A 27,645-nucleotide genomic window follows, 5' to 3' on the forward strand; every position below is an offset into this window, starting at 1 on the left:
ATTTAAACTTTCTAGTAACCTTTGGCAAAGCTAATGAAAATATTTCTCCTAATAATCAGAAAAATGTTTTATTTAAAGATGTAAGGTTGATTTGTAGAAAGTAAACACTGATGCTTTCACCTTACTTAAAATCATGCAAATATATTTTATAAGATGCAAGTTTATATCTTAGTTTGAGTAGGGTTTCTGGAGACTAATATTTCAAATTGTCCCTTTATTTGGTGCCTTGGAGATTTTCTTATACTCTGGGGAATGCACTGTTGTAAAAATAGGATGGATAAAAAATACACTTTTCTTTTGTAAAGAGGAAAAATGGCAGTTGTGAGAAAGAAGCTAAAAAGGAGAACTTACAAAGTCCTACCTTGACAGCAGACAACTCAATTTTAGGAGGAAGTACATATTTTAGCAGAGAAATTTAGAAACAAATTCTCTAAAAACTGTCATCTGCAAACTTGAATTTCATGGGAAGGCTCTGTGAAACTCAAGTGGTTATAAATACACCCATTTGAAGGCTACTGGTTTAAAGAATATTCTTAATGACTATTGTGCATATAGCATCAAATCAACAGAATTACTTGTATGAAGAGGTCTTAAAAAACGGAAGAAAGAAATATCTGAAAGAGACTTTTAGACATAGAAGTAAAAACAGAAATACAACTTCCAACTCAAGGACAAGAGTCTGTCTTCCTCAACATTACTGCCAGCCCTGCCTAGCACAATGACTAGCACATTGTAGGAGCTTAATGGATAGCGAATGATAGCATATAAGCAAAGAAAATCTAAAAAGAGCAGGAAGGGGTCACCTGGCTGGTTCATTGGGAAGAGCATATTGACTCTTGATCTCAGGGTCGTGAGTTCGAGCCCCATGTTGGGTGTAGAGAGAACTAAAAACATAAACTTTAGGGGCGCCTGGGTGGCTCAGTTGGTTAAGCGACTGCCTTCGGCTCAGGTCATGATCCTGGAGTCCCGGGATCGAGTCCCACGTCGGGCTCCCTGCTCGGCGGGGAGTCTGCTTCTCCCTCTGGCCCTCTCCCCTCTCATGCTCTCTCTCTATCTCATTCTCTCTCTCAAATAAATAAATAAAATCTTTAAAAAAAAAACATAAACTTTAAATAAACAAACAAACAAATAAATAAAGTAGGAAGCCATTAAGACAACAGAAATCAAATTAGAAAGGCAGTGTAACTGGCAACAAAACTCTAACAGACTTAGTAAAGAAAATGCACAGTCATAGCATTATTAAGATTATGAAAGAAAAAAAATAAAACCAACAATAAGGGGGAAAAAACAGAGAAATACAATTTTATTTGGGAAAAATAAATAGAAATTCAAAGCACTTCTAGGACTTCGCAAAAATTCCTTTGCAGTTGTCCCAACTTCATTTTACCTGAGATGAGGCTCAACAATAGTGACACACCAAAGCCAAGATTAATCATAAAGTCATCATGTACACAGCTGACCTTAAATCTCTCATTACAAAATTCCCAATTTCATTTTTTTTAAGATTTTATTTATTTATTGGAGAGACAGAGAGCAAGTGCACACACAAGAGAAAGCAAGAGCAGAGCGGAGGGGCAGAGGGAGAGGGAGAAGCAGACTCCCCACTGAGCAGCATCCCAGGACCCCAGGACCCCAGGATCATGACCTGAGCCGAACGCAGTCGCTTAACCTTAACAGGCGCCTCCAAAATTCTCAATTTCTGTGTTCCAGCCTACCTATTTAACACTGCCGCACACCCTGCCAGAAGCAGCAAGGATCATGTTACCCTAAACACCCATCAAATTTATCACAATCCCTCCAAAAACTTTGTTATACAGATGAGTTTATAAAATTTATCTACTTCATCAGAACATAAATAGCAAGCAATATTATCATCACATCTTTAGAGCAAATTTAACCCAACTGTCCAAAGCCACAAAAATCAGTGGTATCATAATCATGATTATATACATGGGAGTAATTTTTTTTCATTACACTGTTCTATACAGACTAATTCAGCACTTTCTGAATGTATTATAATACCACCCCCTGGATCTATATCTTGGACTATGTTTTGTTTTTTTTTAAAGATTTTATTTATTTGACAGAGAGAGGGAGAGAGACAGCGAGAGAGGGAACACAAGCAGGGGGAGTGGGAGAGGGAGAAGGAGGCTCCCCACTGAGCAAGGAGCCCGATGTGGGGCTCGATCCCAGGACCCTGGGACCATGACCTGAGCCGAAGGCAGATGCTTAACGACTGAGCCACCCAGGCGCCCCTGTATCTTGGACTGTTTTAATCATCCCTGGATAAAGTCCAAAACAGAACCAAGTTTAAAAGACTTCCTCAGTGTATTACAGGACAGCATAGTTAGCATAAAACCAGTTTCATCTGAGTCACAACCTCAACTGCCTGCAGGGACCAGGAAGTAATCTAAATGTGGAAGCAGACTAGGTATAAGATAAAGTGTGATGAAAAGCACACTCTGTTCTAAAGGTGCTCAATTATTTTTTAATTAGATTCTGGGTCTGTTGAATGTTTTGAAAGCCAAACAAAACCATATCGAGGCTGAATTTGGACAAATTTACTAGGGTTCAAATTTTGCAATCCTCATTGTTTGGCTTTCAAAACATTCCACAGATTCAAACAAGTGCCCATTGTGAAGAAGGTACACATAATTCAAATAAGAAAATGCTTATTAAATGTTATTGTTGACACAAGTACTTGGGCAAAAAGTTGTCTCATCATACTTTACATGAGGTTTTGGTAAAGTGATTAGAACAAGACCCAAATTACAGACCAAATCTACATCCCTGACTTAATCTATTATATAAGAAAGAAAAACACACTTCAGGTGGAAAGAGTACTCTATTTCAATACTTTAATATTTAAATCAGCTATCATACATATCCATCAGCTCTTAATATATTTCATTGTCCTTATCTCAGGAGACAAAGTGAGATTAATTTGATGAAGCATTCTCAGCAAATCTACAACACTCTGTACTTCATCTCCATATTTATGTCAGGTCCTTTAATAAGTTACTTCTTATTCATTGTTTTCTAGTATTTATGAATTAGTGCAATACATCATTGAGGTATTATTTAAAAGGCAAATACCCTATAGATACGGATTTGTCATTCCAATTCCTTGGCACTCAATAATGTAAGTGTCTTTAGATGCATCTTCTTCATCTTCTGATTTCTTCACAGAGAATTTAGCCTGAAACCAGAAAAGTATTTAGTACAGAAGTAATATGAGGAGGGATGGAGGGACAGAGGGAGAGCCCATAAATCCAACTTAAAAAGGCAGGTAGTTAGTATCAAACTTATTTTATTGAAGCAGCTAGAGGCACAAAGATCAAATGACTCATGAGAAATTCAGTAGCCTGGATATAAAATATTTTGCTCCAGAACCATGACTCTTGTTCAGAAATAATACTTATACAGTTCTGTCAGAATGTATAGCCTGGGCCCCACTCTATATCCACTGAATCAAAATCCCCAGGAAATTTGCAGGCTAGGCAATTATCATTTTTAAAATCTCAACTGTTAGCTGTAACATACCTTCACTACCTACTTCCTAAATTTTTTCTAAAACATGGCACTGAAGCGTTTATACTTCTCTTATTTTGTCAAGTATCAAGTTTTTAATTTCCCTCAAATTTTTCTTACCAATTTAATTCCCTAAATACACTATTCAAAAAAAATCTGGTTCAGAGAAGGAAGGTAGGGGGAGGCCCTTCATCTTTATTGGGCTTAACATTGTATTTTTCACTTGTTAATTAATTCAAGTTTGGCTTTGAAATATAGGATCTCTATTACTGTATTCTGGAAACTTTTTTTTTTTAAGATTTTATTTATTCATTTGACACACAGAGAGAAAGCACAGGTAGGCAGAGTGGCAGGCAGAGAGAGAGGGAGAAGCAGGCTCTCCAATGAGCAGGGAGCCAGACGTGGGGCTCGATCCCAGGACCCGGGGATCATGACCTGAGCCAAAGGCAGCCGCTTAACCAACTGAGCCATCCAGGAGCCCCTGGAAACATTTTTTTTTAAAGCTACTGTGTTGGGGTGCCTGGGTGGCTCAGTCGTTAAGCGTCTGCCTTCAGCTTGGGCCATGATCCCAGGGTCCTGGGATTGAGCCCCAAGTCGGGCTCCCTGCTCGGCGGGAAGCCTGCTTCTCCCTCTCCCATTTCCCCTGCTTGTGTTCCCTCTCTCGCTGTGCTCTGTCAAATAAATAAAATCTTTAAAAAAAAAAAAAAAGCTACTGTGTTTCTAACAAAACAATTAAAATCAAAACAACTGAGTGGACTAAATTTGTAGCAAAGGGATTTCAAGTGTGCCTAAAACCTTAGGATTCTATGAAACACAATTTGAAAACCATCGTTCTATGGCCCTGTTAAATAGTAATAGTCACAAATTATTCCAGTTTCAGTATTATGTGGCAGTGTACTGATACATAGTAGATACTGAAAATTATTGTTGAATGAATAAACGCTGAATTCTGAGCTATATAGCCAAATTATTTATATTATTGCATATGGGTATATATATTTTTAACATTGTAAGCATTATACAAACATGAAACATGGGAGCAGTCAAGGAAATCATTTCTAACCTATATATAAACATATTGAAAACTAAAAAATTTAAAGCTGGAAGGAGTCTTAAGGGACTATGCACCAGTCTGATTTTACAGATCAGTTATCTGCACTGAGGCACAGCAAGATAAAGCAGCTCACCCAAAGTCCCTCAGTTAAAATACAACAAAGCTGAACAAGAAACCAGAGCTATAAATGCCAAGTCACAGCACTTTTCACTGTGTACTCACTTCAGATAACATGTCAGTGTCTATTATATGCAAAGTACTATAAAAGGGAAGACTAAATGAATACAACTTGGTCCTTAACTCTCAAGGAGATCATAGTCTACAAAGAAAGACAACAATTACAAATACAGCATTAATGGAAAAATAAAAAATACAGTTAACTATTTCTCGACATCAAATATAATTTGCCTTTAATTCCTATTAGCCTTTTCCTACAATTGAACCAAAATTTATCTATGCTTTTTTGCCCCTTTTTTTAAAAAAGACTATTTATTTATTTATTTTAGAAAGAGAGAGAAAGAGCACAAGCAGGAGGGACACAGGGAGAGGGAAAGAGAATCTCAAGCAGACTCTGCTGAGTGCAGAGCCTGATGTGGGGCTCAATCTCACAACCATGAGATCATGACCTGAGCCAAAACGAAGAGTCGGACACTTAAGTGACTGTGCCACCCAGGTGCCCCTTACCTATGCTTTCTATAATAAGAAAAAAGATGTATGTTAATAAAAATCAGACAAATAACTGTTGGGAGTAGAGCAACAGTGACTTTGTGCTTAGTACACTTCTACAGTAGTTATTTTTTTTAAATAGTATGAGTTACTTTTATAATTTTTAAAAATACTTAAGGTCAGCACCTTCATAAAATTCTGAGTTATAAATTTTATATCACTTTATGAAATTACAAAGACTACAGCAAAATGGAACTATGCAACATTACTGAAAAAGGCAAGAAATGGAGTTGTATGCATTAAGTGTAAAAAAATACAAAGAGGAAAATACCTAAATGTCAACAGTGGTTTTACGGGCAAAAGGGAATTATGGCAGCTTTTTTTCCCAAATTTTCTATAAGGAAATTATATTAGTTCCAGATGAAATATACATGTTAGTCACTTTTTTAAATTAAGAATGCTGTAGAAAAGGTACAAATATGAGCTTATACAATACTAAATCCTATTTCACCAAAAACTGTAAATCTAGTCTTAGAAAAGAGGGTTGGTATTAAAATTTCAGCAACTATCCCATTCTACCACAGAATCACAAGAAAATGAAACATTTAAAATGTTATATAAATATTCAAGTTTATGGCCAACTATAAATCCCTTATGATTTGATTTCATAGTTCTCATCGAAACATCTTTATTCTGTAAGGCAGTACCACATGTGGGCTCTGATGTATGCTTTCCTGGGTTTGCTCAAAGTACAGTTCTGCCACTAAGAAACTATATGGTCTTGAGCAATTAACTGAATCCCTCTACCTCACTTTACTCATATGCAAAATGAAGAATAATAATAAACAGCCATCTAAAATGGTTATGCAGAGGGACACCTGGGTCGCTCAGTCAGTTGAGCGTCTGACTCTTGAATTCGGCTCAGGTCGTGATCTTGGGTTCGTAGGATCGAGCCCCATGTGAGGCTCCACACTTGGGAGGGGAGTCTGCTTGAGATTCTTTCCCTCTCGCTGTGCCCCTCCCCCTAGCTCTTGTGCTCTAATAAATAAATGAATCCTTGAAAACAAATAAAAATGCGGTGCCTTGGTGGCTTAGTCAGTTAAGCATCTGCCTTTGGCTCAGGTCATGATCTCAGGGTCCTGGGATCGAGCCCTTCATCAGGCACCCTGCTCAGCGGGGAGCCTGCTTCTTCCTCTGCCTCTGCCTCTCCCCTTGCCTATGCTCTCTCTCAAATAAATAAATAAAATCTTTAAATGAATAAATAATAAAATGGTTATGCAGAATAAGATGATGCAGGTAAATTGCTGAGTTAGCTCAATGTCTGCCACACAGGAAGTACTAGGTGAGTGATAGCAATTATGATTACCATTAAGTTTTCTGTTTATTACAATCTGACCCAAAACTGGCTACAATAAAAATCAGTTATTCTTTCTAATGGAATACTCACCTTTGCTAGTTGTTCAGCAAAATGTATAGCTGTTTGTGTATGGAGTGTAACTGGTCCTGTTTTTATTCTGGAAACTCCACAGGCTAATGCCATGAAAATTATCAGCTATTAAAAAAAGAACAAAGAAGAAAAATTTCACACATTTACTAATATTTGGAGTTAAAATTCTACTGCTTACCACATGAAAATACTATTAGAAATCAAAACAGCTAAAAGAATTTCTACTTCTTTAGGTTTCCAGAAGTCCTAAAAAGATGAGAGAAAACCTGTGTCACCCACAGTCTGTGGTATGGTACAGAAATGCTTAGCAGCAGTTGTCAACATAGATTTTCTAAAATTACTGTTTAAGAAGAAAATATAGAGTTAATAGTTAATATACTTAATCAGACCAACTATCTCTACAAGCTGGAATATATGACAAACTTCTTCCAATCTCTAACATTACAACATTTTAACAGGTAAATAAATACACTAATACAGGGTAAGAAGGAAGAGACTAGAAATAAGGGAAATTGTCTTAAGAAACTAGTTTTGGGGGGGGGGGGCGCCTGGCTGGCCCAGTCAGAGGAGCGTTCAACTCTTGATTTGGGGTTGTGAATTCAAACCTCATGCTGGGTGTAGAGATTACTTAAAATAATAAAATCTTAAAAAAAAAAAATCTTAAAAAAAAAAAAGAAAGAAACTGGTTAAGAAATCCTGAAGAGTATATTTCTAAATAGAGATTGCTGGTTTGAGATTGAGGAGAGAAAAGTGTGGTAGAAAAAAAAGAAAATCTATCAAGACAGTGGACCATAAAAAAATCTTCCTTGGAAACATTCACCAGCATCTCTCCATGAAAGTAGATGTGTTAAGTTTGAGAGGTCTACGACACATCCAAGTGGAAATGCTGACAGATACACGGGATATGAATTCGGAGTTAAGGAGCAAGGCCGGAGCTAGTGATATAAATGTGGGAGCTGTTCGTACACAGATGGTACATAAGCTGTGAAACTGGTTTTGAAACACCTGAGGGAGTGAATACAGGTAAAGACAAGACGCAGGAGTCTGAGCCTAGGGATTCTCCAAAATTTAGAAGTTGAGAAGATGAAAACAATAGTAATAACAAACTAGGAAAGAGACTAGAATACAGGGCCAGGGAAAAAGAAAGATGATAATGTTTCAGAAAGCAAGTGAGAGGGGCCGCCTGGGTGGCTCAGTCGGTTAAGTATATAACTCCTGATTTTGGTTCAGGTCATGATCTCAGGATTGTGAGATCCAACCCCATGCAGGGCTCTGTCCTGGGCACGGGGCCTGCTTAAGAGTCTCTCTTTCCCTCTCCCTCTGCACCCACCCCCAAACTCTAAAAAATTTAAAAATTAAAAAAAGAAAGCAAGTGAGGAAATTATTTCAAGAAGGAAAGCGTGATCAATTGTGCCAAATGCTGTAGCCAGGTGAAGATGAAAACTGAAATTTGAGGTATATAATTCCAGAATATTTAAAAACTGGTTGAACTAGGACATGTCAGTCTCTGAAAGTCAATGATTAAAATTTATGTTCATGGGGCGCCTGGGTGGCTCAGTTGGTTAAGCGACTGCCTTCGGCTCAGGTCATGATCTTGGAGTCCAGGATCGAGTCCCATGTCGGGCTCCCTGCTCAGCAGGGAGTCTGCTTCTCCCTCTGACCCTCTTCCCTCTCGTGCTCTCTATCTCTCATTCTCTCTCTCTCAAATAAATAAATAAAATCTTTAAAAAAAATAAAATAAAATAAAATTTATGTTCATTCTGGGGCACCTAGCTGGCTCAGTTGGAGAAGTGTACAACACTTGATCTCAGGGTCGTGAGTTCAAGCCCCACATGGGGTATAGAGATTACTTAACTTAAAATGAATTTTATATTCAATCTAATTACCAAATATTCAAGTCTAATAAGTGCAAAGGTTTTTATCCTAAAAGCATCATTACCTGGTCTTGCAGATACTCATCCACAGCACCACCATGTCTAAGATTTGCTAATAGCATTTCAGCAGCCTCAATTCCAACCTTGTCTGCATTTACACCTACGAAAGACACAATGGAAAAAAATTAAATTACAAAGAGGCAAAAAGTTGAATTAATATACCCCAGTTAGCACCGACCTAACATTTTTTAGGCCTCTGAATTCACCCAATGCAATTTTTAGGATAAGACCTTTAAGTATATTTAATCTTCTGAGAGCTTAGCACAGGCAAATAATTTATATCTTTAAATGAACCTAGTGGCAGAAAAACCAGGCTGCTTTGGCCGTGCTTTAAAAGTACTAATTATGAGGGTCGCCTGGGTGGCTCAGTTGCTAAGGTGTATGACTCTTGGTTTCAGCTCAGGTCATGATCTCAGGGTCCTGGGATGGAGCCCCACATGGGGCTCTGCACTCAACATGGAGTCTGCTGGCGATTCTCTTTCTTTCTCCCTCTGCTCCTCCCCCTTGTATGCTCTCAAAATAAATAAATAAATCTTAAAAACAATTTTAAAATTATGAAACCAATTTATAACTAAGTTATGATCCTATATCGCTATATCTCAACTTCAAAATTTTAAATTTGTAATTTATACATGTTATAATTAGTCTGCAGGCAATTCTTTTAGAATTAAAGGATTTTTTTAAAGGTCAGAGAATTAATTTTCATCTAAGTAAATTAATTTTCATTCATTCCTTCATCTAAGGAAGAGCAGATAAAAATTCTCATGTCAAATATTGTAAAATTTTATTCCTTTAAGATTTAAACAGGCATTATCTTATTTTGAAAATAAGACAATATTTATCCCCATGCCCTACTCTCTGCTTCTCCACACTTACCCCAAATCCTTATACAACGCTGAAAATAAAATAAGTCTGTCAAAAGTAGTGGAATATCAAATGATTTTTTTTAAGATTTATTTATTTATTTTGAGAGAGAGAGAGTGCAGGGGGAGGGGCAGAGGGATAGAGGAAGAGGGAGAGAGAATCCTCAGACTCCCTGCTGAGCACAGAGTCTGACTCAGGGCTGGATCCCAGGACCCTGAGATCATGACCCACGCTGAAATCAAGAGTCGGCTGCTTAACCAACTGAGCCACCCAGGCACCCCTCAAATGATTCTTTTAAAGTGTTTATTTTAAACTAAAAGAAGCCCCTGGCTACAAATAAAAATGTCTTTTAAGACATGACAATGTGGTTAGTTTTTATTTCTATTTTATATTTGGAAATTCATTTGATTATGAATATGCCTTGGTAAGATTTCCCAGAAAAGTGGAATTTTCAAAATTTTAACTGTTTTTCCTTACAGCAGTTATTATAATATAATAAATTAACTATCTTTACAACATCCATCAGCCAAGTACATGACTGAATGAAGTGGTCTGGAATATGTGGTATCAATCTCAACCACTCAGCCTCTTCTGTTTCTTCTTCCAAGTGGAGATGGAAATGGATTTGATAAAACCTACGCTGCAAAGTTATTACAGAAATTAGAGATAATATTTATAAAGCATATGTTACCATGACTCGTTCATAATAAGCTACTAATAATAACGGTTAATACTGAGTACCTAGTATGTGTGTCCCACACAAAGTAATAGGAACTGGTTCCTTTGGTAAGACGACATAAAAAAATACTCATATATTAGAGAACCAGAGGATAAGCAGGGACTAAGCTCTAAGGTATAAACTATATCCCCACTGAAAGTTCAGAGAAGGAAAAGATTATAGGTTCTAGAACAATTAGAGAAGGTTTCATGGAGCATAAAGGACTCAAGTGAGTGCTTTAAGAATGGCTAAAATTTGCACGGAGGAAGAGGGAGAAGGAAAGAGTTCCTGACTTGGCAGTATTAGAGAGCAGTAGATGTGCTAAGGTTTCTCTGCCAAGTGGCAAAGTGTTTCCCGCAGCCATTCACACACCCTCTTACCCAGCCTTGATAGTGAATAATGGTATGAATGGATCTACCTCACTACCAGCTATTACTAGAGGTCTGTGGCAACTCAACAAAATGAAGTATATATGAGAAATCTGCTTATTAGTACTATGTTCTTAAAAAAAGAGCAAAATCCTAATTTCCTCTGAAATTTTAGTGCTTTTCTAATGGACAATCTACGGCACCCTGGGAATATCAAAATCATTGCACTGTTCTGTCTCTTCTGCCAGACTAAGCCAGGAAACAGGACAGTGGCTCTCATGTCAGTGACCCTAGTATATACTACCTGGCACATCTTGGTACCCAATGAACTCATATTCTACCCAATGTCTCCCCAGCACTTATTAGTTACATGGGCTCCTAGTCTCTGCTTTATATTGTGCATTATCTTTGCTTTCTCAAGACCTCTAGGTACAGGGAAGAATCAATGTGGCTCACTATCCACAGTGATTCTTCCCGGTACCTAACAAGTAATTAGTGTACTCTAAATATATTTTTGATCACTACTTCTCAAACTTCATTATACCTCAGAAGTATCTGATGAGCTTGTTAAAACAGATCCTTGGGCCCAACTTCCAGAGATTCTAATTTGATAGGTATGAAATAAACGCTCAAACTTGTATTTCAAACAAACTCTCAGATAATGCTGATATGCTGCCGGTCCACCAATCACATTTTATAATAGCACAGTTTTAAATAGAATTCATTTATGTCAGGTCAACTGGAGATGTTGATTTTACTTATTCCATTCTGTTGATAAGATCTGATACCCAACTAGTATCTACATCTACCAAGTGAGCAGACTAAGATTACCTGAAATTTTTATTTTCGGCAGTAATAAATGTGATTAAACAGAACAGCAAGGGTAAGCATCTTTTAAAGATCTACAAAGTAGGAATAAAGCAATCAACTACCGCACAAACAACAAGAAGTCCAACTAGAAGTCACCTCAATGGCAAAAGTATCTCCAAATATTACAATTAGATGTATACATGTATCTCCTCTCCCAAATATACTAAATCTTAACTACACTTCCCTTTCACAAAAATATTCAGTTTTTTTAAATTATCAATGTAATAACTGATACCAATAGACACTAAAATCACTGGATGAAAGGTGTATAGGAATAAGATAATCAGATGGTCTCAAAGTATTATACCAGATGACTTATTACTTATAAAAAGGGAAAGGATTTATAGCAGACAGACCTGGAGGACATTACTTTAACCAAGTGATCACAGTCAGCTTTACCAATAAAGGACAAATTGACATTATCACCAACCCTGTTGTGATACAATGGAATGTCCACAGTCAGCTATTCCTACTAAAAATGTTTCACCTGAATATATCTAATCATGAGACAATCAGACAAATCCAAATTGTGGGAAATTCTATGAGAAAATGGCCTGGACTTTTCAAAATGTCAGTATCATGAAAGAAAAAAAAAAAGGTGAAACTATTCTGTAGTAGAAAAGAAGCTAGACAGACATGACCAATTGCTGTGAGTGCTAAAAACAAAACAAAAACCACTGCTCTAAAAAATATTTTGGAGGCAACTGGTTATGTATGAATACAAACAGACAAATACTCTGGGTATAAAAATGGTATCATGATTACACAGATATTGTTCTTTGGACATCCGTGCTGCAGTAGTCAAGGGTGAGAAACGGTCTCTGCAACTTACATTGAAATAGTTAAGAAACACACAAACTTGTAGCTAACAGTTCACTACTGGTAAATCTTGGAGAACAGTGGATGGATATTCATTAGTCATTCAACTTTTCTATAACTCTGAAATTTTTCAAAGTATAAAGTTAGGAGAAAGACTGAAAATTTAACTGATCTAAAACAGAATCAGTTAATCGTATCCTTTTACACTTATCACCTATCATGCTCTAACATTCTAAACCTAACAGATAATTAAAAAATTTTACACCAGCACTGGAAATTGTGGACCCCCTTCATTTATCTGTACCTCGTTTACCAAGTGATGATCCAGCAAACAAACAGCCGGTGGATGTCTCAGCAATAATGCTATATAGGAAAAAATAAGCATTATTATCTATGCTATATTCTAAAATTACATGCAAAAACAATACAGTGGAATGATTATTAAGTACACAGAATCAGATCTATCTAGTAAATTGCAAAAGTGAAATTCTTTATACAGAGAGCGGCATGATTAGCATTCTCCAACTTCATCAGGGTATCAGTATCCTTCAGCACTTCCAACAAGAAGTCACACTAGATTCTAATCCATTCATACGTAAGGAATGGCTCTCCTTGAAGTTTTGATACCATTTCTACTATACTATAAAGTATTTTATGATGCGTGCCTGGGTGGCTCAGTCCGTTCAGCACCCGACTCTTGATTTTGACTCAGGTCATGAACTCGGGGTCATGAGATTGAGCCCTGCGTGGGGCTCTGTGCTCAACACAGAGTCTGCTTGGGATCTCTCGCTCCTTCTTCCTCTGCCCCTCCCCCCTCTTATACTCTCTCTCCCCCCCAAAATAAATAAATAAATAAATTTGTAATAAAAATAAAAAAATAAAGCGTCTTATGATTATCTAAAATGAAAAGGTTTTTCCATGTGTTCGAACTTAAGTGACCAACTTAATATATGCTATATACTTAGGATGTTATATGTGAACCTATGGAAACCACAAAACTAAAACTTTGATACACAGAAAATAAAGAAAACACCAAATGAAAGAACATTACCAAAAGTCATCAATCACACGGGGAGCAAGAGAAGAAGAAACAAAGAAGGACTACAAGAACAATCGGAAAACAATTAACAAAACAGCAATAAGTACATACCTATCAATAATTACAAAAGCCAGGAGGAACTCAAGTGTCCATCGATAGATGAATAGCTAAAGAAGACGTGGTACATATACGCACAACAGAGTATGACTCAGCCATAACCAAGAATGAGATCTTGCCATTTATGACAACACGGATGGACCTAGAGCATATTATGCTAAGTGAAATAAGTCAGACAGAGAAGACAAATACCACAGAATTTCACTTATATGTGGAATCTAAGATACAAAACAAACAAAAAGCACAAACAGACCCATAAATACAGAACAAAATGATGGCTGCCAGAGGGGAAGGGATGGGGGATGGGCACAATGGGCGAAGGGGAGTGGGAGATCCAGGCTTCCAGTTACGGAATGAGCAAGTCACAGGGATGAAAGGCCCAGCAGAGGAATCTAGTCCAAGGTATTGTAATGGCATCATACGTAAGGTGACAGATGGGAGCTGAGATCATGAGTCGGACACTCAACTAACTGACCCACCCAGGCCCTGCCTTCTTAATTCTTCTATATATTGAAATCTCACTGCGTATAAGTTTATCCTCATTTTCCATTTAACATTATAAACAAAAGCATTTTCCTGATATCATAAAATTCTTCCTAAACAATATTTAAAGTTATTAAAAAGGTAATCTCTAAGAAATTAGAGATAATATTTATAAAGCATATGTTACCATGACTGGTTCATAATAAGCTATTGATAATAACAGTTAATACTAAGTACCTAGTATGTGTGTCCCACATTAAGTAATAGGAACTGGGATGGGAGCCACACTTGGGGTGAGCAAAACATAACATACTGTCAAATCACTATAGTATATACCTGAAAGTAATATAACATTGTGTGCCAACTATACTTCAATAAAGAAAAGATCTTTCTACAGAGATGTTTGGTTTTGTTTCACAGTTTTTAGATAGTATTATCAAATGTAGAACATGTATTTAAACCCTTTAATAGAAACTCTGAGAAAGAGACTTTTTATCCACAGGAGATACTCTCATACTTCAAAAGATCAATTAAAGCATTTTTATATTTAAATCAATATAATTAAATCAATATAATTCTTCTCTAAATAGATCTTTGCCAGATCTAATATTTACATATAAATGGACTTCACATTTGAGGCACAGAAAAACAACCGGAAATATTTCTCTCAGGATCAGCTTCAAAGGCTAACTTCTGATTAGATTAAGAGTCAGAGGACTCTTACAATGTAATAAAAAGCAAACCACCCTCAGAAAAAAAATTCAGCATAAAATAATCATCTTAATTCATCATACTGTTGTTTTCGGTAGCAATGTCCTTAAAAATATGCCTTTTTAAAACTGTAATATTTCAACAAAAAAACTAAAAATCTTTCACTTAAACAGGATAATTATTTCAGAGCTCTCAATCAGTATCCAGGAAAAAGTATATTGTCTCACATTATTCCATTTCCATTGCCAAAGGCTTGGTCTTTAGGTTCCTGAACAGGCTGGATGTTAACATAAAGATCCCTAATCTCCTTTCTGATGCATCTTACAGCTGCCGCCGCCATATCTTTTGCTACCTATTTTGGCAAGACAGAAAAATAGAATGAATTAATGATTATTTTGACAATTGTTTTCAAGCCTTCAAAGAAACATACAATACTTAATAAGTTTCACATGCATTATATAAAAACTAGATTTTCAAGAGTAAAGAGCACAGATGTTTAGGAAAAAATTTTAATGAAAAGATATATTAAAAAATTAAGTGCTTTAGGGGCACCTGGCTGGCTCAGTCCAGTGGAACATGCACCTTTTTTCCTTTTTTAAAAAATTTTATTTACTTACTGGAGAGCGAGAGAGCGGGGAGGGAGAGGGAGAAGCAGATTCCCCACTGAGCAGGGAGCCCGACGTGGGGCTCAATCCCAGGACCCTGGGATCATGACCTGAGCCAAAGGCAGACACTTAACCAACTGAGCCACTGAGACACCCCATGGAGTGGAGGATGCAACTCCTGATCTCAGGGGTTTAAGTTCTATCTCCATGTTGGGCATAGAGAGTACTTAAAAATAAAATCTTTAAAAAAATTGAGGGCTTTCAATTATTTCAAAATTTAGCTGACATAATGCCAAGACCCACATACACTTCTAGACAACTTACTTTAAACGGCAAAACACCAGCAACAAAAGCTCTTCCGTATATCTTGGTCACAGAGCCACGGTCAGTTAAATTTATTGGATTCAACTGTTTAACTGGTGACATTCGGACAATCACTTCACCACCCCCTTTTGGGTAGTAACCCCTACGGAAAGTATGACAAATACATAAACTGCTTGTACAACAAAAATAAAGCTGAACACTTACAATAAAATAACATGTGAATGATATCCAAACATATAATTGATATTTGAAATTTCCAAGAAATATTTAGGTCTGTGCTGTCCAATATGGTAGCCACAGACTACATGTGACCATTTAAATTTAAATGTAATTTAAAACTCAGCTCCCCAGTCACACTGGCCACATTTCAAGTGCTCAACAGTTGTATGTGGCTAGTGACTACTATATTGGGCAGATAGGGAACATTTCCCTCAATGCAGAAAGTTCTTTTTGACAGTACTGTTTTAGAATATAAGCTCCTTGACAGTAGGACTTTGTCTATTTTGTTCCTGCTATATTCCAGCACCCTACAACAATTTCTGGTAAGTAGGAGGTACTCAGTAATATATGATGAATATTGAAGCAGCTGAACATTTAACAAAATTTTAACTCAAATACTGAGTGTCACTTATGCTATAGAGGATGCTGGGAACGTAAAGATGAGAGTAACAGCGCTCCTATCCACAAGGAGCTCCCCATCTGGTAAAGAGATGGCCGCACAACCTCCTAGAACATGTCAGGCTGTAAAAATGGCTACAAAGAGAGGTGCAAGTATGAATTCCAACTTAGACACACTCATGGACAATTCACACAAGAAATTACAAGTTACATTTTGAAAAAATATAGGATTTCTAGTTTCTAAGAGAGCAAGGGAGGAAAAACATGAACAAAAAAATGAAAGCCCAAAGGCACAGAGTAGTTTTAAAGAGCAAACAAATGTGTGTTAGAATACATGGGGGGAGGGGGAGCAGGGCGGGCAGGGAATGAAGCTAGAAAGCTAAACTGGAACAAGACTGCAGCACACTTAAATGCCCCACCAAGAAATCTGGCCTTGTTATTATGTGGCAGAAGGGATGCCTTGAAGAGTAATAATCTGAATGCCTAATGTGTTTCTTTGGAAAATAACTGATTGCATTGTGGAAGAGAATCCCTTTTATGACCCTGCCATGCCTAGTCCAGTTGTCTGCACACAAAAAGTATTCAATCTGTGCTGAGCATGGATAACACTAGATGTGAAGGTCCCTCAGTGTAGCAATTCCCTTGAAAATATTTCCCCCTAGAAACAAGCAAATACCATTTGTAGCTGCTTTCAAGTCCCCATGCCCCTGCTGCTTACTGTTTTTAAGCCACACAAAGCATAATTATTTCCTATAAACTGTATTTCCTACATGTATTTCCTAATTACTACGAGAAGTAGTGGGTTCCAGAATAATTCTCTAAGGTCTAACTTTCCCACTACTCTACAAATAGTGGGTCAAAGGGCTAACAAACAAGTAACTTACCTCATTTTAATGTCACAATTAAATTTGAAACCAAATTTTTCCACAATTGGCTTGAAAACCTGAAAAATCAGTTTATTGTTACTTTAACCACAAATATTCACTGATTCAACAAGCATATTTATTAAACAAAAGTGCTCTGCACTGAGCTAGCAAGAAGGCACTATGGATAAATATTGATATAAAAATGGGTAGGCTAGTTCTATTTTTCAAATAAAATAACTGATACATAAACCAAAATTAAAAGTTTAATATTTAATTAATCAGGGCTGTGCCAGTCTAATGAAAAAAAAGTCAGAACTCAGGATACTTGATCCCAGTGGTTATTTTACTCCATAGGACAGTATTTCCTAACCCTTCACTATATAATGCATAAGAACTTAGGGGATATTGGTGAACAGCATTCCATTCTGCCATCTCAATTTTTTTTAAAGATTTATTTATTTGAGAGAAAGAGAGAGAGACAGAACAAGCGGGGGAGGGGCACAGGGAGAGGGAGAGAGGGAATCCCAAGCAGCCTCCATGCCCAGCATGGAGCCCAACACGGGGCTTGAGTCCACGACCCTAAGATCATGAGTCGGACGCTCAACTAACTGACCCACCCAGACCCTGCCTTCTCAATTCTTCTATACATTGAAATCTCACTGTGTATACGTTTATCCTCATTTTCCATTTAACATTATAAACAAAAGCATTTTCCTGGTATCATAAAATTCTTCTTAAACAATATTTAAATAACCGCATGGCATTCTAGCAAATTTATTTAACCATTCCCTGAGTTTTCAATATTATATAATTGTATATATTATATAATTATTATTATAGTATATAATGCTCTGCTCAAATACCTTTAACATTTATCTTTTGCTGCAGTCTGTAATATTTAATTAGGGTCATTTCCTTGAAGTGGAATTATTAGGTGAGGAGAGACTAACTTTCATTACACATCCTATCAAACTAAAATTTAAAAGACTGTACCATCTAGGGGCACCTTGGTAGCTCAGTCGGTTGAGCATCCAACTTTTGATTTTGGCTCAGGTCATAATCTGGGGGTCATGAGATCAAGCCCAGCATCAAGCTCCATGCTGGGTGTGGAACCTGCTTAAGATTCTCTCCCTCTGCCCCTCCCCATGCCCGCTGCGCTCTCCCTCTAAAAAAAAAAGATTATACCATGTATTAAAATGGCAAAAAAAATTAAATATCAAGACCTGGGGAGATGCAGAATAGCTGAAACTCATACAGTGCTAGTGAAAATGCAAAAGAATGCAGCCACTTTGGATACCAAAACAATTTGGCAGCTTGTCATAAAGTTAGATATAGACTTACTATTACAAGCAATCCCTCTCCTTGGTACTTACCCAAAAGAAATGAAAAATTATGTTCATATAAAAAATCGGTACATAGATCTTTGTAGTGACATTTTCATATTGCCAAAAACTGAAAACAACCCAAATGTCCTTCAACAGATGGATGAATGGTTAAACAAACTGGGACATCCATGTAATAGAGACTACTTAAGCTTTTATTGCTAAAACAAGTCACAGGGATGAATCTCAAACATATTGTGGTAAGTGAAAAAATAAACAGGCTCAAAAGGTCAGATACAGTATTATTCCTTTATATGGCATTCTGAAAAAAAGGCAAAACTATGATACAATACAGATCAGTAGTTGCCATGGGCTGGGGTGTGGGACTGATAACAAAGGAATATGAGGGAATTTTTTACAGTAATTCTGTATCTTGATTGTGGTGGCTGGTTAACAACCATGTATCAAAAATCACAGAATTGGGGTGGCTCAGTCAGTTAAGCGTCTGCCTTCGGCTCAGGTCATGATCCCAAGGTCCTGGGGATCGAGTCCTGCATCAGGCTCCCTGCTCAGTGGGAAGCCGGCTTCTCCCTCTGCCTGCCCCTGCCTCTGCTTGTGCTCTCTCCCTGACAAATAAATAAAATCTTAAAAAAAACAACAACAACACAGAATTATACCCTAAAAAGGTGTATTTTACTATAATTACACCTCAATAAACGTGGAGGGAAAAAAATACCACTTTTCTCTCCTACTAACTGTATAAGCATACTAAGTTTTATCATTGTCAAAATTTACAGTCAAAATATGGTACTTAATTTTTTTAAATTTTATCTTACTGAGGTAAGAACACTTAACATGAGATCTAGCCTCTTAACAAATTTTTAAGTGTATATTATTGTTTACTATAGGTAAATGTTGTACAGATCTCTAGAACACATTCATCTTGCCTAAATGAAATGTTATGCCTGTTGATTAGTAACCCCCCATTTCCCCCTTCCCTCTACACTATTCCACTCTTTGAGTCTATGAATTTGATTACTTTAGATACCTCATACAAGTGGAATCATGCCAGTATTTGTCTTTATGTGACTGGTTATTTCACTTAGCATAACGTCCTCAAGGTTCATTCACGTGGTCACATATTCTTTAATTTTTTTAAGGTTGAATAGTATTCCACTCTATGTATACGCTACATTTTCTTTATCCATTCATCCATCAACAGACATAACGTCCTCAAGGTTCATTCACGTGGTCACATATTCTTTAATTTTTTTAAGGTTGAATAGTATTCCACTCTATGTATATGCTACATTTTCTTTATCCATTCATCCATCAACAGATGCTTTCTCATCTTGGCTATTATGAATAGTGCTGCAATAAACATGGGAATGCTAATCTCTCCTCAAGATCCTGATTTTAATCCTTTTGGATAAATACTCAAAAGTGGGATTTCTGGATTATATGGTTGTTTTGTTTTTAATTTTTTGAGGAACCTTCACACTGTCTTCCTTAGCGGCTGCACCATTTTACATTCCCACTAGTAGTATGCGAGGGTTCCACTTCTCAACATCCTCACCAACTCTTGTCAAGCACAGTGTTTAACTCTTTGAGTTTTTTCTTCCAAATCATAATTCCTGTATTTATAAAATGACTGGCTTATATAATTCATGTAACAATACACTTGAAGTTTTAAAAGAATTCACTATCAACACTGTTTTAAGATACAACACAAAATCTAAAGTAAACACAATCCCTTACCCTCTCCCGCAACACAACTAGACACCATGAAGAAATAAACAGGCATGCACATGAACCACTCAGGATATACAGAATGGAGATTCAGAAGAATATACGAGATCACCTTAGTTCATCAACAACAACAGAAGCACTTACCATAGTTGTGTAATCAATCTGCGGTGCCATTTCAGCATTAGTTCCGCCTTTTAAACGAAGCTCTGACGCAGAAGCAGCAAAGAGAACACAGGGCATTGAGACCTGCATCAAGAGGCACACACTCCTAAGGAAAAGGCAAAGCAGGGTTAGCTGCATTTTCTTTCTAAAGTCTCAAGAACGTGGTATTACTACACATCACCATTAGCTGGGGCACAGAAAACCGGGAAGAAAGGTATATACTGTCAAGTCTCAAGTTAAAAAAACACCCCATTAAAAAAGAGGGGGCACACCTGGCTGGCTCAGTCAGTAGAGCGTGCAACTCTTGATCTCAGGTCATGAGTTCCGAGTCCCACACTGGGCGTAGAGCTTACTTTATTTTTTTTTTTAAGATTTTACTTATTTATTTGTCACAGAGAGAGAGCACAAGCAGGCGGAGCAGAAGGCAGAGGGAGAAGCAGGCTCCCTGCTAAGCAAGAAGGCCAATGTGGGACTTGATCCCAGGACCCTGGGATCATGACCTGAGCCGAAGATAGATGCTTAACCGACTAAGCCACCCAGGCATCCCTAGAACTTACTTTAAAAAAACACAAAAAACAAAAACAAAACATAAAACAAAACAAAATACCTCAGTAACTGAGAATATCCTGAATCTTAAAGAAAGACAGTATTTCACAGTAGAAGGAATTGGCCTTAAATGATCAGCAAATCTGGGTTTGAATCCATCTCATTAGTTGTGTGATCTTTCTTTAACTTACAAAGAAGTAAAAAAAGAATATTTTAAAAATAAAACTATCGTTAGGGCGCCTGGGTAGCTCAGTCGTTAAGCGGCTGCCTTCGGCTCAGGTCATGGTCCCAGGGTCCTGGGATTGAGTCCCTCATCCGGCTCCCTGCTCAGCAGGAGGCCTGCTTCTCCCTCTCCCCCTCCCCCTGCTTGTGTTCCTGCTCTCGCTGTCTCTGTCTCTGTCAAATAAATAAAATCTTTGAAAAAAAAATAAAACTATTGTTATAATGTTTTTATAAAAGGATTCTTGAAAGTGCAGTTTATGAAAATGCATTTAATACAGTTAAAGTCTAAAAATACAGCATAGGAAATAGAGTCAATTAAATTGTAATAACTTTTCTACAATGTCAGATAGTTACACACACAAAAGTGAGGGTTTAGAAATACTTAAATAATTACATCTGAATCTCTACCATGCACAAGGCATTGTTCCAGATAACAAGTTAGGATACAGTGCCTACCACTGTGAAGTTTATGATATGACAGAATAGTATTTTACAAAGACTGACAGCTGAATATTTTACATGGAAATAAGTTTAAAGGAAATAATCCTTGCTGTAACTCACCTATGTTTGGTCATTAGAGTAAAATAACGTGAGAAATCATGAGAAATAATTCTAGAATATGAAGTGTTTTAAAAAATGAAACACTTGGTCAGATTTTCTGAATGAGCTGTCACATTCATACGTAGATTGTAGTATAGATTAGACACAGCCTCTAATACCAAAAGACAGACCTTCACTTAGCTTTCTCATGGTAACAATGCATATGTACTGAAATAAACAGTCTCTGTCACTGCTAATGCATTTCATTAATTTAGTAAACGTTTACTGACTGTGTAACATGTTAGCTGTTATAAGAGAAAACACATGCAACATAATCCCCGTTCTTAAGGAGTTAAGCAAGTGAGAAGCAAGTGAAAAAACTTGGAAATGTTTAGTTTACAGTAAACCTTAGGTTAACACTACTTAATTTCTCTGTGTTTATTCCCTCTGAGGACCCCAACATTTAAAGTGCTCTCCCCTCTCCACAGATAAAATCAGATTCTAAGAATAGTAAAGAAAACCTTAGGGACACCTGGGTGGCTCAGTTGGTTAAGCATCTGCCTGCGGCTCAGGTCATGATCCTGGGATCGAGCCCCATGGTCTGCCTCTCCCTCTGCCTCTCCTCACCACACACTCTTGCTCTCTCTCCATCTCTTTCTCAAATAAATAATCTTTAAAAAAAAAAACACCTTAATTTTAGGAGAATAAGAAATTGCAAAAACAAAGGTAGACACCTGAGAAAACACATGGTACTGTAATCACCGTGAAGGATAAAAAATGTTATAATGTGAATAAATAAGATGTTTTCTTGCCAGGAAAAAGCCTGGTTTAGTCTCCTGAATGGAGTTGCATTCACAACTTTAAACTCATTTCCCATAGAGTCTAGTGGGTTAGAAGCCAGAAGGCCTACATTCTAATCTAGTTCTCTCCCTGACTCCATGACGTTGGGTAAATCACACCTGAGGCTCTTTATTCTCTCATTCACAAAGTGGAGGAAGGATTGGAAATAACACGGTTTCTATTTTCCTTCTTGCAGCTTCAAATTCTATAATTTTGCTTAAATTTTTATATAGTTGGTTGACTATAACTTTCCTCCCTTTCTTTACAGGAGAATACCCAAAATACTATGCTGACTATAAAGAAAGATACCGGGCGCCTGGGTGGCTCAGTTGGTTAAGCGACTGCCTTCAGCTCAGGTCATGATCCTGGAGTCCTGGGATCGAGTCCCACATCGGGCTCCCTGCTCAGCAGGGAGTCTGCTTCTCCCTCTGACCCTCTTCCCTCTCGTGCTCTCTATCTCTCATTCTCTCTCAAAAAAATAAATAAAATCTTTAAAAAAAAAATAAAAAAAAATAAAGAAAGATACCTCAAAACTCCTTATTCCCCTTAGAAAGTTCTCACTTGGCAAACCTCACCTGAGGCCTGGCAGCAGGTCCCTTTCCACAGAGGTCTATTCACAGCACCACTCAAGTCTTAATTATCACTAAACATTTTCTTTTTTTTAAGATTTTATTTATTTGAGAGAGAGAGCAGAGTGAGAGAGAGAGCACGACTGGGAAGCAGGGAAGGACAGAGGGAGAAGCAAGCTCCCGGCTGAGCAGGGAGCCCGCGGGGCTTGATCCCAGGACCCTGGGATCATGACCTGAGCCGAAGGCAGACGCTTAACCAACTAAGCCACCCAGGTGCCCACTAAACATTTTCATAAACTAAAATAATAATCAAAATCAATTAAAACAGTTTCTGAAACAAACTGGAATCAGGCTTACATTACTAGTTCTTATTTTATCAAATTTCCCAGTAAAGAGAGGACGTTGGTAAAATGATATGGTTTACAATAGCAATCAGCCAAATAACACAGAAAACACAAAACGTGCTCTCTGTGTATTACCAATAAAAGGAGGAATTCTTGGAAAAGGATGAAGACTGAATTTAATTGTTAAATATCCATTTTCCAAAGGGGGGGGAACCCAAGATCATATCTAAACATTTCTTTTTTTTTTTTAAGGATTTTATTTATTTGAGAGAGAGAGTGAGTGAGAGAGAGAGCACAAGCTGGGGGGAGAGGCAGAAGCAGAGGGAGAAGCAGACTCCCCACTGAGCAGGGAGCCCAACGCTGGACTCGATCCCACGACCCTGGGATCATGACCTGAGCCAAAGGCAGAGGCTTAACCAACTGAGCCACCCAGGCGCCCTCTTTTTTTTTTTTTTTTTTAATATTTCATTTATTTATTTGACAGAGAGAGACGCAGCGAGAGAGGGAACACAAGCAGAGGGAGTGGGAAAGAGAGAAGCAGGCTTCCCGTGGAGCAGGGAGCCCAATGTGGGGCTCGATCACAGGACCCCAGGATCATGACCTGAGCCGAAGGCAGACGCTTAACAACTGAGCCACCCAGGCACCCCATATATCCAAACATTTCTAAACAGGATAGCATAAGTATCTATTAAAAGACAACAAAAATACCTACACTAGACCAAAAATAGAATATGATCCATAACTAGCTGCAAGCCAAGAACTAAATATGCTACATACAATGCAAAAATCTACTCTTACTACAGGGCATAAAAACTTAGTCATTTTCCAATATTCAGTTTCTAAATAATAAAAAGAAACAAATAGGCTATACTATACACACAAAAAAATTCTAGATTTAGTAGCTACAATTAATAAGCAATTAGGTACCCCAAACTACATAATCTCTATCCCTGAAAGGCTAGTGTTTTATCTCCATTTTAAAAGTGAGGAAACTAAAGCCCAAAGAGGTTAAGCAACTTGTCTAGTAATGGTAGGTAGTACCTGCACCCGAATCCAGGTCTAACTCTAAAGCCCATACTTAAATGGAATGTAAGTGACACATACCCTGCTGTCTTGGTATCTGCTGTGTGGATTCCACCTTTAATCTTCTCTGGTGTAAACATTATTTCTGTTGAGCCGATTTCTGCCCCCTCCAGTTGCCCATCACACAAATCTCGAATCATTTCCAGTCCAGATAAATGCTGAGGCCTTCAGGTCATAATACTGCATCAAAACGTGTGCATTCAGACTGCCTATAGCCCCACATTTTATGACCCATTTATAAAACTGCAATGGCAAGAAAAGAGCAAGGTCTAACCACAACAAGTGCCGTATCTTCAGCGTCAGAGCTTCTTTTGGGTTTTTATGTACCTAGACTACCTGCTTGAAGGCATCATTTGGTTCCTTCCAAACCACTTTAGCTAAAAGCACATACATGGATGCATTGTTGCAAATGAGAAGTATGCAAAGAGGAAAACTGAAAAACTATCCCAGGGCCACCAATCTCACTTGCGTGTCATTGAATAATCTATGGAACCTGTTATGGGCTGAATTGTGTTCCTCCAAAATTCTTATGTTGAAACCCTAACCCCTAGTACCTCAGAATGTGACTCTATTTGGCATTAGGGCCTTTAAAGAGATGATTAAGTTAAAAAGAGATAGGGGACGGCTGGCTGGCTCAGTCAGTAGAGCATGGGACTCTTGACCATGGGATTCTCTGTGGTATCTTTATAAAAAGAGGAGATTAGGACATACAGAGACATCAGGGGTACACATGCACGTAAGGATGACCATGTGAAGAGGCAGCAAGAGTGAGGCTATCTCCAAGCCAAGGTGAGAGACTGGGAAAGAATCTTCCCGTATGGCCCTCAGAGGAAACCGACCCTGCCAGCACCTTGATCTTGAACCTGCAGGCTTCAGAACACTGAGAAAAATAAATTTCTGTTGTTTTGGCCACCCAGTCTATGGTATTTCATTATGGCAGCTCTAGCAAACTAATGAAGTACTTAACACAGCCTTAATGAATTGGATTTTCCTATTGGTGAAACTGCTGCAAACAACTGCTGTGACTAAGGTAATTAACGTTCACAGACATCAATAATTGCCTTTTAATAATTTCAAAATGGAATGTGAATAAAAGACTAAGAGACTGCTGATGTATTAAAATATCCAAAGGAATCAGTTTGGCTTCAACCTGGGTCCCCTTCTAACAGGTGCATATACCTTGAAACTTAGCTAGTTGACACACCTAGCTTCCCAGACAGAAGGAAACAAGGTCAAAGGTCAAGGGTCAACGTCTTTCCCTGTCCACAACTGATAATTCTGATTATACTCATAACTTCTTTGAGGTCTGAATGGAAGCTAGAACAACACAGCTCAGGGTCCTTTCCTGAGCTATGATTCTAAAATGTGCAGCAGCAGAGAACACACTGGTTAAAAAGTGGGGTTTCCTCTGGCCCTACAGGCTGTTCTGCCCTCATCCATCTTGCCCGCTGCTGCCACCTCTCCAGATACTTGAAATGCCCAATGACGTGCGAAAACATCTTAAAAGACAACTCATCAGGAAGCTAGAGAACTCTAGCTATATAGAACAAACGTGGGCCTATTTTCTCAACTTGCCCCTTGAGGCTTTCAAGATCGCCTAGCCCCCGGCTACCGCTAGCCGCCCGAGCCGAAGCATGGTCCCCCGGGGCCCTGGGGGCCGGCTTTTAAGATTCCTCAACTCGGGCTGGATCTTACAAGCATCACCACCGGGGGCTCCCAATTCCCCAACCACAAAGCGTGACCCAAACCCGAGGCCCGAGCACCGCAGTCCGCCCCCACCTCCAGCCCCACCCACCGTCCCCCAGCCCGGCGCGGGCCCACCCGCATCCCCCAGTCCCGCGGCCCCGCCCCCCAGCGCCCCGATTCACCTCAGGCCTGGCGTGCTGCGGCCGGCTCGGATCTTCTGTACCCGCAAGGGGAGGCCCAGGAGACAGCTCAGGGCTGTAGACACCCTCAGGATCTGGCCGCCCTGCCAAGGGTGTGGGTGGGAGAGGATAGTGAACATCATGAGACAGAGACGCTCGCCTCCCCCAATCGGGGCTTGCAGCGCCACCGGCCCGGTCCCCGGCCCCGCACTCACCCCTTCCATGATCCCGCCGTCCACCTCCACCCGCTGCCCCGCCATCGGGGGCGCCCTGGGGTCCGGCCCGCGGCGACAAAGCCTCTGCCGGAATGGGAAGAAGAAGAGACGCTCCCTCCCGCCCCACAGCTCCGAAACTGCCGTCCCCGCTGGGGTCCGCGGGGTCTGGCGGAAGCACGAAAGCAGCGCCGGCTCCCGGAAAACCGGATGCAGCTGAAGCAAACCCCGACACCCAGCGCCCGGAACCGGGATCGCCCGGCCTAGCGGCAGTGCGCGTGCGCGCCACGCGGTGCTTAAAGAGGCGGTGCCGAGAAAATTTCGTCGAATCCGACGCTCTCCGGGAGACGTGGTGGCGGAGGCCTGGGAGGCATCCTGGGGCACCGTAGTAAATGTGCGGCTTGAAGACACCATCCCGGAGCACAGCAAAACACGCAGATTGAAGAAAGCCTACGTTTCAACTCAAACCGGATTCTCCAGTTGTCTCTCAGGCTTATGCAAACATCTGTGTTTATCTCTTTTCTCAAGGATCCTGCTGGATCCAGGGCTGAAGACTTTTAAAGCTGAAGATGGAAGAAAGGTCTGGATCCTGCAGTGCCCCGACCACCTTCTCTCTGGTCGGGTTTTCCTGTTCTGCAGACCGTCCCTTGATACCTGTGAGCCCGTCATTGCTCACAAGGGTGTGTGTGTGTGTGTGTGTGTGTGTGTGTGTGTGTGTGTGTGTAGTAGTATAGTAGTAGTAGTAGTACCAATAGTATTCTTTTTCTCTTCTGAAACATGCTTTATTTGGGGATGGCAGAATTAGAAGCAGTAATATAATGTTCTAAAAAACCAGTTATGTCACCTTGTCCAAGAGCGAGGGCGAGTTCATGACAGTGCAACTAACATCATTCACCTCAGACCGTGGCATAAACAACAGTCAGCTTCTTGATCCTGCTTGTGGCTCAATTCCTACAATAACTGGATATCCCATAATATACAAGCCTCTAGGTAAGCAAAGAAGAGTAAGGCAGCTTCTAGCATGAACTTACTGGAGGTATATTTGAGACACTGAGAAACAATCAATTACAACGTTATTCTCAATGGAATATAAATCATATTTAACATATACTAATCTTACAGTTAAGTAGGAGGGCAAAGAAATTAGAATATTTTAA

General features: G+C 38.9%; 1 protein-coding gene across 3 annotated transcripts; it reads right to left on the reverse strand.

Moving 5' to 3' along the window:
- Positions 1-2,841: 2,841 nt before the first annotated feature.
- RTCA (RNA 3'-terminal phosphate cyclase) lies at positions 2,842-26,742 on the reverse strand. Of its 3 annotated transcripts, XM_028102130.2 has the most exons (11): positions 26,492-26,742; positions 26,280-26,380; positions 24,433-24,576; positions 20,250-20,373; positions 17,053-17,111; positions 15,551-15,692; positions 14,849-14,973; positions 12,576-12,634; positions 8,638-8,732; positions 6,699-6,803; positions 2,842-3,199 (listed from the first exon to the last, which is right to left on the reverse strand). In XM_028102130.2, the coding sequence occupies exons 1-11, from the start codon at positions 26,534-26,536 to the stop codon at positions 3,098-3,100; spliced, it is 1,101 nt and encodes a 366-aa protein (XP_027957931.1). In that variant the 5' UTR covers positions 26,537-26,742; the 3' UTR covers positions 2,842-3,097. The 3 variants fall into 3 exon arrangements, with proteins under 3 accessions (XP_027957931.1, XP_027957932.1, XP_027957934.1); XM_028102131.2 differs by lacking the exon at positions 24,433-24,576; XM_028102133.2 differs by lacking the exon at positions 26,492-26,742 and having other exon boundaries at positions 24,433-24,591; positions 26,280-26,360.
- Between the last annotated feature and the right edge of the window lie 903 nt (positions 26,743-27,645).

Source organism: Eumetopias jubatus, unplaced genomic scaffold (genome assembly GCF_037043125.1).
Source record: "Eumetopias jubatus isolate StellerSeaLion01/CBP00866 unplaced genomic scaffold, mEumJub1_p1.0 scaffold_4, whole genome shotgun sequence".
NCBI classification, from domain to species: domain Eukaryota; kingdom Metazoa; phylum Chordata; class Mammalia; order Carnivora; family Otariidae; genus Eumetopias; species Eumetopias jubatus.